At 36.1% G+C, this 15,090-nt stretch overlaps 1 protein-coding gene across 2 annotated transcripts in view; it reads right to left on the minus strand.

Annotated features, from left to right (window-relative positions):
* PLCE1 (phospholipase C epsilon 1) overlaps nucleotides 1-15,090 on the minus strand; it is a 139,249-nt gene that overhangs the window by 101,488 nt on the left and 22,671 nt on the right. For both annotated transcript variants that reach the window (XM_040070697.2, XM_040070695.2), the window contains exon 2: nucleotides 13,254-14,845. In XM_040070697.2, coding sequence (XP_039926631.1) covers nucleotides 13,254-14,507 — 1,254 coding nt within the window. In that variant the 5' untranslated portion in view covers nucleotides 14,508-14,845. The remainder of the gene's footprint in view (nucleotides 1-13,253; nucleotides 14,846-15,090) is intronic.

The raw sequence follows: 15,090 nt of genomic DNA on the forward strand, positions 1-15,090 counted from the left end.
AAAACTGGTACTAGTGGCTTGCCTATAGTGCTTGCTCACATAAAGAAGTTAAAAATTAGAAAAGTACAAAAATTAAAACTGCAGAATGCTTAGTGGCAACAACACTGCCATCTTTCAAAAACCGTGTGGTTTCAAATTTCCAGTTAATACTTTGTCAATGCTTAAACAATATTATGAATGTTTCATAATGGAAAAAAAAATCATAATGAGGCAAATATCTAGAAGAAAACATAAAATGGTTTTCCATGTTACAAAATTTATTCTAGAAAAACATGCCCAAAACACTTTGCTATTCTACAATGGTAATCTTGACAAGTCATTTCCCAGTCTTAATGGATCTTGAAGACTTTAATATCTTAACACCTTGGCCCAACTACATGGCAAATATCTGTAAATCTTGAAACTTGTTTTACAATCCTGCAGACATGCTGTACTATCCAGCCCCTGCTCACCTAGCAACTACTCAGGTCCCTGGTACAGCTGTGGGATTCCCTACCAACCAGCTGGAACTGATAGAGGCACAAAGAGAACCTCTGTGATGTGATTCAGGACAAGACTAAGATATAAGGTACACCAACAGGAGGAACAGCATTTTCTTCACCACGTTTAAATGTGAACATTAAATGGTGGATGTGGAGGGTGTGCAAGGAAGAACCTGCAGTAACTCCCCAGCTTAGCAAGGCTTCAGTAAACCAAAGATTTAGTGGCATTGGACCCTGGGCTTCAATGCCCTCAAGGCCACTCACAGCACTGAAAGTAGTCAAAATGCCTGACAAAAAATCATAGCTAAGGCAGCAGCAGTTTAAAATCTGAAACTGGAAACTACCCACGTTGAAGATCATAGGGCAGAGGAGATACGGTCATGGCTGGGGTAGAGGTATGAGCTAGACTACAGAATGATGACAAAACGCTTAGGAGGCTTTTAATTATAATTTCTTTTTAAAAAATTCTTTTAATGTCAACTTTTCATCTGTTCTCCAAACATGAAAACAACTTGTGGTCTAGACTGTCTTTATGGGGCCCAACATAGTATTTATCAACAGAACATAAAGCAAATAATGTAATCTCAGTCAAAAAACACAAAATTTGATCCAACAAAGTCATGGACTCAGCCGTGGGTTTTCGAGCTATGGTGCACATGCCATTAATGACACACAAAAGCAACAAAAGCCCTCCTCTTGTTTGTGCACAAGTACTGCTGCTACCGTGGCAATGGTAATATAAGAGCAAGGAAAGTTGGAAGCTCTATTCCTTGTCTCTGGAAGAAAGGTGGAAGTCTGCAAGTCTCTGGAAGGCACAGAGAGTCAAACTAGCATCCGCAATGTTTAATTTTCTGACATGCCTCATGTTACTCTTCTAAGAAACTTTGTTATTCTAAGCTTTCCAAAATTATGTGCCATTCTATTTCATTATTTAATTTTATTTGTCGACCAGGTAAGAATTTAAAACCAACTTTTATCAAACTTGAAACTCTAACTCTTCTTGAAAATGTTTTATTTAAAGTAACAACATTTTTTTTTAAAAGCATGTCAGCTTTATCAAATACTTTCCATAGGAGAAATGTTGTTGAGAAAAAAAACAAACCTAAAAATAACAACTAATTAAAACCCCAAGAAGATAGTAAAATTGCCCAACTACTGAGCTTTGCCACACATGCTTGGCCTTGTCACATCAAGCCTTGCCAAAGGGTCTCAAATCACAATGATTTAAAAATCAAATGATGACTGGTAATCTCTCTCCCAAATTCTATTAAGTTTCTTTATATTTCTACTTGGAAGTACAAACTCTGTACATAACTACCATGACAGCACTAGCACTGGTTTACAGTGCTAGTTTAGCTCTCTGGTTTATCTTACAGAAAACCAGCAAATCTCTCTGTTCTTGTTAGGTCTGAAAAGAAGATTTTGTCAGGTTTTGCTCTCCACATTTTTCAAGTCCCAAAACTCAAAGGACGCTTTGTCAACTATCTCTTTTATTTTCCTTCCAAGTTTTTCATAGAACATTGGCTTCTTTTCATTAGTTCTTTCAGTTAACTACCTTTCATATCCCATTAGCAAATTCGCCCACTACTGTTAAATCAATTTCCATGTCTTTTACTTAACAAATAAAAAGGGGGTTTTGAAATTTTTGTTCTCTAAGATCCACTGAGTCACAACCACATGGGTATGTCCTGTGAATCTGCTTTCATCTTGGCTGTTGTTTTCCTTGTGGTTTTTTGCAGACTGGAGAAATTTAAATTCAGCAAGGATCAGAGGAACCTGGTCATCAATGCCAAATATAAATATTAATTAGCAAATGCTTCTTATTTCCTGATTGAGTACAGTAGAAAAAAACTCCTTACAAATGTACTATCATAGTTAGATTTAACTTTGGCCAAAAATACCAGCTCTTTTGGAAAGCCAATTGCAGTCTGAAAGTGTAATAGTACAACCATTTGAATATCAATCATTCAAGGTAAGTTTGAATGCTGTTTACCAACCTTCACAGGAAAAAAAAAAAAATCCCAAAAAAGATTACGGAAAGAAAGAGGACAAAAGAAAAGTTTAAACTGAAATGCAATAGCTAGAAATGGGACAGATGCCTCATGGGAATTTGAGCTCCACAAAGCTGGACCTACATAAGTAGGAATGCCCATTAAGACCACACAATTTCATGAAGAAGGAATTTCAGCCTTAAGTACTAGACTTGGCTGAACATAGATTGTGAATATTATTAAAAAGTACTATCTAATAGTGGAGAACTAAAGGAAAACACATTGGGAAGTTCTTTCTCTCTATAAAAAAATGAAGAATAAAGGAGACTCCATAGAGATCACCAGTGTAGGGAATAGTAAGCATGTTGAGTCTAAGTTCAAGAATGCCACTAGAAAACAAGATCAGACAGCTACTTGATAGGCTTGAAGTAAAAAGAGAGAAGCTAGTTAGGAGGAGTTTATTTATAACTAGAATTTTCAAGGGAGAGAGGAAAATGCTTTCCCTTTCCTATCACTGAATTTAATGAGAATTCCCAGGGAGACTTCCAAGGTCAGGAAGCCTTGAAAGAGAGAGAAGATCTTGGAGTCAGCCATGACAAGGAACCTGGGGAAACCACAGAATAGAAGGAGCATGGAAAAGCCATAGAGGAATGAAGAGAGTGCAAGTGGCACCAGTGAATCTTTTCAAATGGCAACAGCTGGACCATATCCTGAGGTAAATGCTATTAAGGCTGGCATGTATATAAGATTGCAGAGCCCTGAAAATGGTATGGAATAAGGTCTGCAAATGGGCAAATAAAATAGTTGAGGTACCTTGTCCAGCAGAGCAAATGCATGCTCTGAGGTTCTGGAGCTGGGACCTTCACTACAGACCCAGCTCTTCGTCTGCTACTCACAGCTAAGAAACTCAGTGACCTAACAGGTGAGGAACCCAGGTCCCTCAATCCAGGGGGACCACGGGAGAAGACATGCTACCAAGTGTCTCTGTGTGCTTTTCTATCATGCCAGAGGCCAGATTAAATAAAATCTGACCACTTAGCTTTCCGGGGAGGACTAAAACAGTGCAAGGGACAGGTGCGGCTGGATGCCATAGAACAGCCTGCTACACTAGAACAATAAAACCCCAGGGAACATATGATCTTTCCACAATCCTACACAGAAATGACCTCAAATCTGAAGACAGAGGGCAATATTTTCATTATTATCTATATAAACGCCTTTTGGGTTAGTAAGTCATTTAAAGCTCCTGAAGAAAGGCATCTGAAGCAAGGACAAAACTGCTCTCTACGTGGATATGGAGTCAGTTCACCATGAACAAAACAGAAACAAAGTGTACTGCACAAGCCAGTCCTAACAGACAGGAAATATACCAACTATTCCCTGTCTTCCCTGATACACAAGTCCTGCTTTATTCTGAAAACAGACATCAAACTCAGTTCTAAAATTCCAAAGAAATTTGTATTACAAAAAAGAACCTATCATCTATCCAAAGCAGTCCAAAACCTGGGGGGTGGCACAACTTGACAAATATGATGTAATGGCCAGGTAATTATGTAGATAATATATCAGATAAATCAAAATATCCTCATGCAAACACAAAAACTTGGAACTGCATGAAAAATTCCATCATGCACACCCAAATTCCCCACACAAAGCTTCACCCTGGTGCTTCCGATGCTGGATTAATTCTTCTATACCAAATGAGTTCCTGGTGTAGCAAAAGCTCTGTAGTATATGAAATATCTATGTATAGCAAACAGTACTTCATCACGTGAATTTCAGCATAATTTCATATTTATAATGGTGTCTAATATATTTGTTGTACTCTTCCATCATTTTATAAAGGTAATTTAATTCTGAAACAAACCATTGAAGCATTTATCTCCTCAGCAGCTGAACCACTGGGAGGAAAAACAGGAAACAGCTGGTCAAAACCAACCAGATGAGAAATTTATTCAAAACTAGAAAAAATATGACTCAAAAGTGATCATCATTTACAAAGGCTGGATTTGCAGTTTTTACAAACCAATTGCAAAGAAACACTGTGCAAGCTAAATTACATATGCAGTGATTCACAAATGCCTGCTAATGATGAAAGAGCTTTGCTGCTCAAATGCATTCAAACTATAATAAATGTCCATCCAAAATCTGTTGGCTAAGGAAAACAATAAAAAAAAGAAACAAACCTCCTCTATTTCTGGACTTCCAGAAAATAAGAATATTAATACTCTGCTTTTAAACAAGGTTCATGTTATACTTCAGCCTTACAGATAACCTCTATCGTTTCTGCAGCCCCAACCCTGTTCCGCAGTCCCTGACTTGGTGTGAATAGATCAAACCTTCCTTTAGGCAAATCATTACATCTCAATGAAACAGCAAAAGGTTTTGCACTCTGGTAGTTCCCCCATTATATTTTAAGTAAGGAAAGTTTCAAAAGGATACATAGGTAAGCCAGAATACAAGTTACTCTCCTAAAAGGGAAATATTCTGAATGCTAATGAAATAACATGTTTTCCTTTGAAAATACATACATTGGCATACACAAGCCACCAGTGCAATCCCAAGATTGCAAACAGCAGACAGGAAGTCCAATGTTACAGCTCCCATGACAACAGTAATGTGCTTATATAAAGTAAAAAATTTCACATATGCAAGGGTCAGAACTATAATGGCCTCAAGCATGCTGCAGGATGCTCTAAGTCTGCAAAGTTACTCAAGATAAACTCCTAATTTAAAGCAGGAGGATTGAGGACAGTTTGCTCTCAGGAGTGTTTTTCTTGATCCAACACAAAATCACATTTAGAACAATTCTCCAAGCCTCGGATTCATTCCTATCCTTTTGCTGAAAGACAAACCATTCAGAATTATCATTCAGACCTTTATATAGCCTAGAAGTAGTTCATAGCTGATTGGTTATGTACATTTTTATTAAAAACTTGGGGTTTTTCCTTTACTCTTATGCTCTTAACTTTAAAATTCTCTAATATTAATATTTGGAACTGGTAAGTAAATTTGAAGGTGGGTTTCCACCCCCTCCCCTTCACTGGAAACTTATAGGATATGCCCCTTCTGCCAACTACAGTGGAGCACACAGCTACTGAGCTTGCTGAGGATAAAAGGAAATCTAGCCACAGCATATGGAGAGTGTTTGGGAGAAGTTTATCTTCTTCAAACTCAGAGTGAGCTCACTAACAACTAACTGCCTCTGAGTCTAGAGAACAGATGAGATCACCACTTGTTTGTAAAACAGCTAGGACACAGATTCGAGTCCAGAAGCAGGGCTTCCAAGCAGTGTGATAACATGAACAGTAAAAAACAGCATAAGCAACTGATGGGGACTGAGGGAAGTTTCATTTATTAAGTTAACAATCCTGAGTTATATTACAGTGCATTACACATATTTATACAGGGAATATTTTTAATTTTAAACTATAGTTTTGAAAGTGCTTAATCTAAGTTTGGCACATGTCTGTCTCTTAAAACACTTGACATAAAACTGTGGTTTACATGAACCCAACAGCTTTATTCTGCACATGCTTCTTTTTCTCCCTCCATGTAACAATATCCCAATAGGAGATTTTAAACAAATTACATTATGACCAGGATTTCACCCATTCTCTAATACTTGAAGGGAATTCCTAAACACTCTAAGAACTATGACCGCTGTAACATGAAACTAGAGCAGCTAATAATACATCCTTTGTTCTACCCACAATTTACTAATGAAGGTTGGTATCCATTCTGATTGCTCAAAAACAATTTTTACAGTGTTGAGAGACTAGCATGAAAATAACCAGAACATAACAATCACTTTTAATCACCTTAAAATAAGCTCACATTATTTTACTGTGGATTCAAAGTCCAAATGGTAGCAACACTCAACAGGCACTACAGTTACTGGAAAAGCTAAGAGAAAAAAAAACCCTACTTTTGCAAGAGTTCATTAGAATATTCAGAGTCCTGCAACAAGTGCAGGTACTGATTTCAAGACAAAAATAAACCTTTCCATTGCTGTTGCATGCTTCTGTGCTTTCACAGCAACCTTCTCTGTAGGTCTCCATCTTCCAGTACTATTTATACTAAAAGTAAGTCTTCAATCTCAGTTCAAAATTAATGTATCTGGTTACAGTTGAAAAATATAAACAGATTTTCACTTTCACACGATTTGCAGGACAATAGAAGCACTGTCCTATACGTGTGTGTTTACAGGTAAATAATAGTGTCTAACTATATCATTGTCTAGTGAAATTATTAGGAGAACAAAAATTTTAAAAAAATAAAAGAAAAAAGTGACTACAAATGCCAGGGCTAAATGTCTGTTCCCAGCACTGTCCCACTTGCAATATGTCTGATGAAGGCTTTGTGTTGTGTCACTGCCCTGAGTGGGACTGGTTCCAGGGCTGTACTGGTGTCATTAGCTTTGACTGCTGTGGGAGCCCCCCGTCACTTGATAGCCCAGCTCATACATACTTGGACAGTACTTAAAGGCTGTATCATGTTCAACTGTTATTTTGATTTTTAGGTTGTCGCCAGTCCATATTTTCAAGAAAATTTCCTGACCAGAGGGCTCATAACTATACATTGTCCAATCACTTTTCAACATACAGGAACCAAATAGCCTCATATCTCATGGAGGACGCCTTCAATATTGTGGCAAGTAAAATTTTCCAGTAGACATTTTTCCACTAAGTTATTCTTGAAATATCATACTGGTATGGTATCTGCCTACCAATTACTGTCAAGCCAAGCTTATTTCATTTTAGAAAAATTTCTTTTTAAAATATTCTGAAAGATAGTAGAAAAGCAAGGTAAATGAAAATATATATAAAATCTCAAATTCAGATTTAGTTATTCACTCATCAAGAGAGTGATCTTTATATGGCACACTTTTTATTAACTTACACCAGAGTAAACAACCTAACTTTTCAACAGGTCATACAGGTAATAGTTTCAACTGAGCAAGAATTTTAGGAAAGTGTCCAACTCTAACACTCTAAAATGAACCCTTTAATGTGCTGCAGGGAGATTTTCTAAACCAGACCTTCATGCTTCTTTACAGTTAATGAACAGTCACTAGAAGGAAAGCCAGAAAATGTGGAAAAACTGAAGGCATAATATAATGCTCCTGCCAAGACTCCCACACTATTGGCTCTAAATATCTAAGTGTGCTCACAGCTAAAACTTATTGTTCATAACTTGGCCCAACATTGTTAAAGGTATAAGGCAACTGTAAAATAATACAAAGTATTAAGCAATTTAGCTCAAACCCTATCACATTATGGCAGTAAAATGACTTCTTCCACAGACGGAAGGTAAATTTTCTGGTTTAAAGTTAGCTTTTAAAATGGGAGTAACTCAACCCAAGGCAAATATAAGTATAGAGCTTTGCTTTAAAAAGTTCAATTTATTTTTACAGCACTTACTGAAGGGAAAACATAATTTCATGCCTATTTGGCTTCTCTCCTGCTTCCCTGATATTTTTCCAAATAGTCAATTCTGCTCATTAACTTTTTTCTTCAAACAAAGAAACAAGAAATACAGGGTTCAGGTAGAATAAAAATCTGCTTGTCCTTACCCACCAACTCCTTTACCATAAGTAAATATACCTTTATGTCTTAAAAGCACAATGGCATTTTAACAGGCAAAATACTCATGCACAGTCAGATAAAAAATTATTGTTAGAGTGGAGAAACACTCCAACCACTTGCAGATTATTTGCTTTATGGCATTATTTCCTGTAAATTCCTTTCAGCATGCTACACTAGAAAATTTTATTTCAAAATGGAAAGCCGAAAAATCTCAAATCTGCCTGTAGTCCTCACCAAACCATCACAAAGTAGCCTTTTTTTTGTTAAATGGAAGTACAAAGTACAGCATAAACTTCAGCCTGAAGAGCAGCGTTACATTTTAGGTATGCAGGGAAAACTGCGAGGGAAGAGAGTAAAAGTTCATTTAAATAATTCTCTTTTAAAATATGTAGCAAGAAGTAAAAAAAGTGTGAGAAAAGCATATAATTCTAACAGAAGGATGGTATGACAGCAAACCCAGACCTGAAAATCCTACAGAAACAATTCAAAACAACCCAGAAGTGAAGGTCAGTAATAATTTAAATTTTTAGGCTACTTTGTGGGTTGTGAATCTCAGAGTTTAGCAGAATAACTTTATTAATAAAGACTCTTATGTCCAGGTGATTTCACATAGACACTCCATAAGCTTTCTGTCTAATAAATCAGATCAGTCACCTGAATGAAACACAGCACATAAACAGGGACTCTTATGCTGCTTATTACTACTAGCACAGAGGGTAATTAGATGCTTTTAAGTTTTTCTTTCACTTCTTAAGAATCAAAATGCACCTCTTCATTATATACAGTATGTTCTGAATACACTGAAAATGTGTATCTTCCAAGATACTGCTAGATATAAAAGTGGGCTACACTCTTCATTCTGACAAAATATTGACAATTAAAGGTTACAATCCACTCAACACATGAGAAAAACAACCAAAAAATGTTCTTACACACACACTGCACTACTAACCCTTCCTTTGTTCATGATGTGCTAGCATTTGCAGTAATGAGCTCCTGATTAGTGCAACAGTTGTTGAAATAGCCTGAGCAGACATTATTTCTATGACTGATAGTGAAATACTCAATCTATCTGTATTTTCAGAAATGTCACAAAAGCATGCACTGAGTAGAACAGATGATAGAGCTCTGGAAGGGAGGAGAGCAGCAGAGGGAGGGAACTGAGCCCGCTACAGGTTCAAAATTAAAATCACTATTTATATTAATTACAAAATATTTATTGTAGTTAGGAATATATTACCAATTAAAAATCAAATATAAACAACAACAACAAAAAAATTTAATATCTATTAAACAGAAAACAACTTGTGTCTACATAAATTTTTTAAAATATTATCCAAGATTACTGTTTTAGATTCCACATTAATAAAAAATTAAAACTATAAATTTATGTAAATTTTTTATTAGAACATAAATTTTTTTTACCTCCAAATCTTTTTTCTCTCCTTAACTTTTTGTTAACAGACACCACCAACTGACTATAGCTCAACTTTATGGAAACAAAGAAATCTTAACACAAGACTCCTTACATTAGCCATGCATATCACAAATCCTTGCATTACATTTGTTAAACACAGGAGTCATAAAAACACCACAGACACTACTGGAAAAAAAACCCAAAAACCTGATGCTAACAAATGCTGTACTACTATACCAAATCATTACATGTCTTAGGAAACACTCCCACAAGATAAATCTACTATAGAATCACTATTCTACCTGGAAACAGATGTAGGGCAATTAATATTTTCTTTAATTGCTGCCTAATTAGTATTTGACATTTTAGTAGTGCCTTAGCAACGATGAAGAATATCAGGTATATTATAGTGCTAATTTCTATGTGAGCAGAGTTCAGCAAGGCAGCAGAGTTCTTGCTTCTTAAAGCTCAAACTACTGGCACCAGGAATGTAATGACACAGCAAAGATACTACTGACGCCTGCAAAATAAGCTTAACTAAAGAATTCAGCTCTTATGCACTTCAACTATGTTGTTGCAGCTGCCATCTGCACATCTTGAAGTCACTTAAGTTGCTTGAGAGAATCACTCTGTGGCAGTCTAGTGAGGTGCCCAGGTTTTGTATCTTAGTCAATAGTGGACAGGGTTGCTCTTGTCACATTACCACCACAGCAAAACCACCATGGTATCAGCAAAAAGCAAAGCGTATTTCAGCTCTATGAACCTTACATCTCACAGATCCCAGAAACTCTGACTCTGGGAATTAGTCAGATTGGTAACAGAGCAGCTGAGCTGAACCCAAGCAGTGGAGACCTGCTCAAGCAAAGCCAACACTATCATGATCTGTTTCTATGGCAAATTCTTTGCACTTGTGACTTCCTTAATACGTACTAATGGGAGGGGATTGCACTGTTCAACACAGACAAGCAAATGTCTCCTGAACAGATACAACAGCCATATTACACACACCCATCTGACAGGGTAAATGCTGCACTGTATTTAGCTACAAAAACTAAGTGCAAAACTAGAAAAAAAAAATTGAGATAATGATTTTCTCTTCATACAACATATACATTAATTCCAGAGGTGTCTAAATCTGCTTATGAAATACCTATCAACAATAATAATAAGCTAGATGAAGAAAAATGTAACATCATGTATTTTCTATATAGTGCAAATCCTTAGTCCCACCTCCCTGTGGAGAGGAAGAAAAAAGAAAAAAGCCCTCAACAAGAGGACAGTTCAGTGCCTTTCCTTTATTAGTGCTAGAATTTTTATGTAAGGAATATGCACAAATGAGACCCACATTTTCCTACTTTAAAACATAAAGGTCTCTATTGTTCCATGTTACACCAGTACTGCTATGAAAACTTAATTTCTCCAACATTTTTTTTCCGCTTGAAGAACAGAACTACTGTTCACTTAGCTGTTCCAAACAGAATGCATGCTCAAAGGGTGAGATAAGGGGAAAGGAAGAACAAATTACCATATTCATTTACTACTTTTTCCTTCTTCCTTTGATTATTAGCTTGAAAGATTCCTACAAATGCCCATAATTCATTAAATTATTTTAACCCTATGCATACATTCAACAGGTCCATTTATTTGTCACATCCATTAAGTTAATTTCTATGTTTGTGTAAATCCATCAATAACGATAATAATATAAGCCATAATCACATAAAAATATTATTGCAGAAACAATATTTGACACTACAATTACAAGGAAACAATGCTATGAGAATTTGATGCATGTTATACATAAGGAGATTATATACAGAGGTTGATAAGAAAAAAAACAGTTTTAGTGTCCATTTGGATGAAGAAAGACTTAGAAAACATGTGGTTTTAAGCTTTTTCTGACCATGAGGAAAACATTCTGTACATTGTAGTTAAGCAAAGTGCTTTACAGTGCCTGTTTATCTTTTGCTGAATTGTAGACAGAACTTTTTCTATTTAAATAATTATTCCGTGAATATTTATTAATTTTGTATCTGAGTTCATACATTAGACTACAAAAAAAAAAAAAAATCTTCAAATCAATGCTCTCCCACCCCAAAATGCTGTATGTTCAGTATTATAGTGGTGGTGGGAAGTGGTTAAACAGGCAAGCACGAAAAAAGCTAAGGAACTCATGTCAAGTTGGAAATGTCCAGTGAAGAAATATAAACACATCCTCCAGCTATCTCAGCTACAAAACATCGTCCCATCTCTCCCCCATAAAACTTATAATGATACTTATGATACTTAAATGTACCATGCTACACCATGTTAGGTAAACCCACAGAATTATATTCACCCCTTCATGGGAGAATGATCACGCACTCTGCACTGCATCTGCTGTCCCAGCAAGTCTGTACTGCCCCTGACCAGTGTCGTGAATTTCACAATAATCAACAGTACCACAAACTCTGCAACCTGGTATAAAAACTGATATATACACATTTATAGAACTCTTCAATTAACATTTAAAAGGAAAATACTACTTTATAGAAGGACATGAGGATATTACAGGGGGCACAACTGTCATGGAGTCACAGAAACCTCTCTTCCCTTATCACTGACAAAATTTCATACTTTGATCAATTTTACTGTAGATTCTGTGATCTTACATGAAAGTTGTTGAAGACTCTGAGCAGTAAGTGCAAGAAATTTCTTCGAGCAGAAGAGATTTCCATTTATTCAGGACCAATTTATAAGCATAGCTGATATGACAACACACTCCTTCACCTTGATTATTTTCCCCTCCCTAGAGCTTATTCATACATTTTAACAGAGAAACTTTCTTTTTTTGCTGATCTCAGTAATCAGTGGCCAAAATCTTTTATAGATTACATCAACAACTACTTAATTTCTACCAGCACAGAAAATCTTTGACTACTTGAAATAGTGCTATGTAGTGAAGAATGTGCTATGTAGTTTCTATAACAATAATTTAAGCATTCATGATTTCATTCTAAACACAGAATTCCTTGCATTATGTAAATTAAGAGAATACAAATCAGAGAAGCATCAGCACATTAATGTATATTGTTCAAGCAGTACTTCTTCTATGATTGTAAAACACATGTAAAAGAAATAGAAATACCTATAACTTGGGGAAATATTATGCTTTCTTTCCGGAGCAACAAATTTGTCACTGTAATCTAATAGTCTCACATATAATGTTATTATTATATTTATAGAACAACTATATTGTTAATATATCCATCAAATGTTTATACATACATATATGCTATATATATTCAAATGGGTAGAGCTATAATATATATTTATACACCTGTCATATATATGGAAAAATATAAATATATATCTTTCCTATTTAAAGTATAAATATCTATAAAATGCATATATATTTTTAATCTGTATATAGGTGTCTTATATTCTTATATGCAAAAAATATTTAATCAATAAATAAATTTATACATAAATCTAGGTATAAATATTTACCTATATGCATTTTATACAGACATATATACATATATATGTATAATTTTTTACAGACATATTTACTACATGTCTTTAAACCAAAAGTATTTTAGAGGATGACAATACATTTTTCTAAAAAGCAGTGTTCAGCACAAGGTTGTTCAACCTGGGTAAGTGAAATATCCCATTCTGTGTTACTAAGTATTTACTAGTTGAAGGCACGTTTTTAATGGAAAGGGCATCACGTTATCAAAACAAACAAGGAAACAAAAAGAAACCCCCCCCAAAAACACTATGAAAAGCTTACCTCATACCATAAAGACTTCTCAAGACAGGAATTAAATTTCCATTTTATTAGGGACTGAATTATAGTTAGCTGTTCTGTTGTAATCCTAGAAAGCTTCATGCCGCTGTTGTTTCTCCTTTGCTCAACAGAATTCCAAGCAACAGTTCCTATGTGCCCTGACGGTAAAGTCCTAAAAATTGCTCTCATTCCAGTATAAACTGATTTTTTAACCTCTTTATCATTTTTACAGAAGCGTCTTATTAATAGAGTAGAACGTTCCTTTTTGTTTCTAAAAAAATCCTCTTCCAACTCATCTTCACAGTTATCATTACAGTCCTCAAAATGGCTCAGAAAGGGCTTTGAGGGCATTCTTCCAGTAAAGTTATCTCCACAGAAGTTGTGACCTGAGCACGCCACTTTAACCTTTCGTGGTGCTCTTTCCAGATATAAGTACTTATGCCTTAAAGCATCTTCATACAACCGCTGCCCATTTTCATTCTCACAATTATTTGTCAACTGCATTACGCTGCAAGTGCGGGCCTGGGAACCAGTGGTGTTACCATCGCCATCATTCACGGGCTGCAAGCAGTCATCCAAAATGAAGCTGTTGTGTAAACCACACAAAGCCTCGGATATATTCCTTTCACTAGCACAATGTAAGTGAAAAAAGGCCACTTTATCGGGATCACTGCTGTCATTCTTATTTACTGCTGTCTGGCTTCTTAACGAAGGTCCATTCATTTTCAACTGAATTTCAGCAAGCATGGCTCTTTCCAGCGAAACAGGAATTGCAGTTTCCAGGCATGCCTCTTCCCCTGCTAAAGGAGCACAAGATTGATACAACTGGCTGCACGGGATATTGCTCTTGTAATTCTTCTGTACAATGTTACAGTTAATGTTAAGAAATTCCACTGAATCAGAAATGGAGCTGTTCCCCTCCCAGAAGTTTTCATTGCTCTTGTCCTTAGTCAGTTGTTCTTTGGCCAGAGGGAATATTTTGGCCACTGAGCCCTGAAGATTTTCTTCTTCAAGTCTGCGTAAGTACGACAGATTGCGTGTGGTTTGCCTTCCCAAACTGGCATTGTGTCTTCTCATAACGCTGGTGTCCAAAGCATTTTCAGTATTTTCATCTGCAGCTGACTGGGCAGCTATCACTTTACCCTGTACCACAGAGAGGAGAACAGACGCTGTCACCTCCTCAGAGGTCATCTTGACACAGTCTTTAGTTGCTGGATGGGCACTGAGGATGGGGGGAGGACCTCCACCAATCCTCATACCATGATTTCAGTGTAATGAAAGATTCAGTGCTAAAGAATTGGGGAACACATGATGAAATTTATATTGACTGCTTGTTCTTTTTGACCTGGCTTTTACAAAAAAGTATATTTTTTTACTGTTGTGCTGCTAGGCTTTCCCAAACTTGGATTACTGGTATGAGGCACTAACATTTTTAAACCAGTTCCTTATGATGATGTAGCGATTCAGCTGGACTCTCTCCACAATTAATCCTCTGTCACATATAGCACACACACTCTTGCCTCAGATTGTAGATGACCAAACACATACTCCATGGCACAGATGCATCTCCCCACAGGGCATCCAAAGTTGGTTTCCTGTAAAGAAAAAACATACACAGATATATTGAAGAGTACCCATGGCACAAAATCCACCATCACACCTACAAATCGTACTAGACCTAGAGAATTCCAAAATACACATTTAAATTGTCTTAAAATTTCACAGAATTCTGGAACATCACTATCATGTTTTACATATTTAAACAGCTTTCTCCAGGAAAGCACACAACTGCAGAAAACTAATTATTCTGAAGCTTTAACAGTGAAATTGAACACAAATA

Source organism: Hirundo rustica, chromosome 8 (assembly GCF_015227805.2).
Source record: "Hirundo rustica isolate bHirRus1 chromosome 8, bHirRus1.pri.v3, whole genome shotgun sequence".
Lineage (NCBI taxonomy): Eukaryota > Metazoa > Chordata > Aves > Passeriformes > Hirundinidae > Hirundo > Hirundo rustica.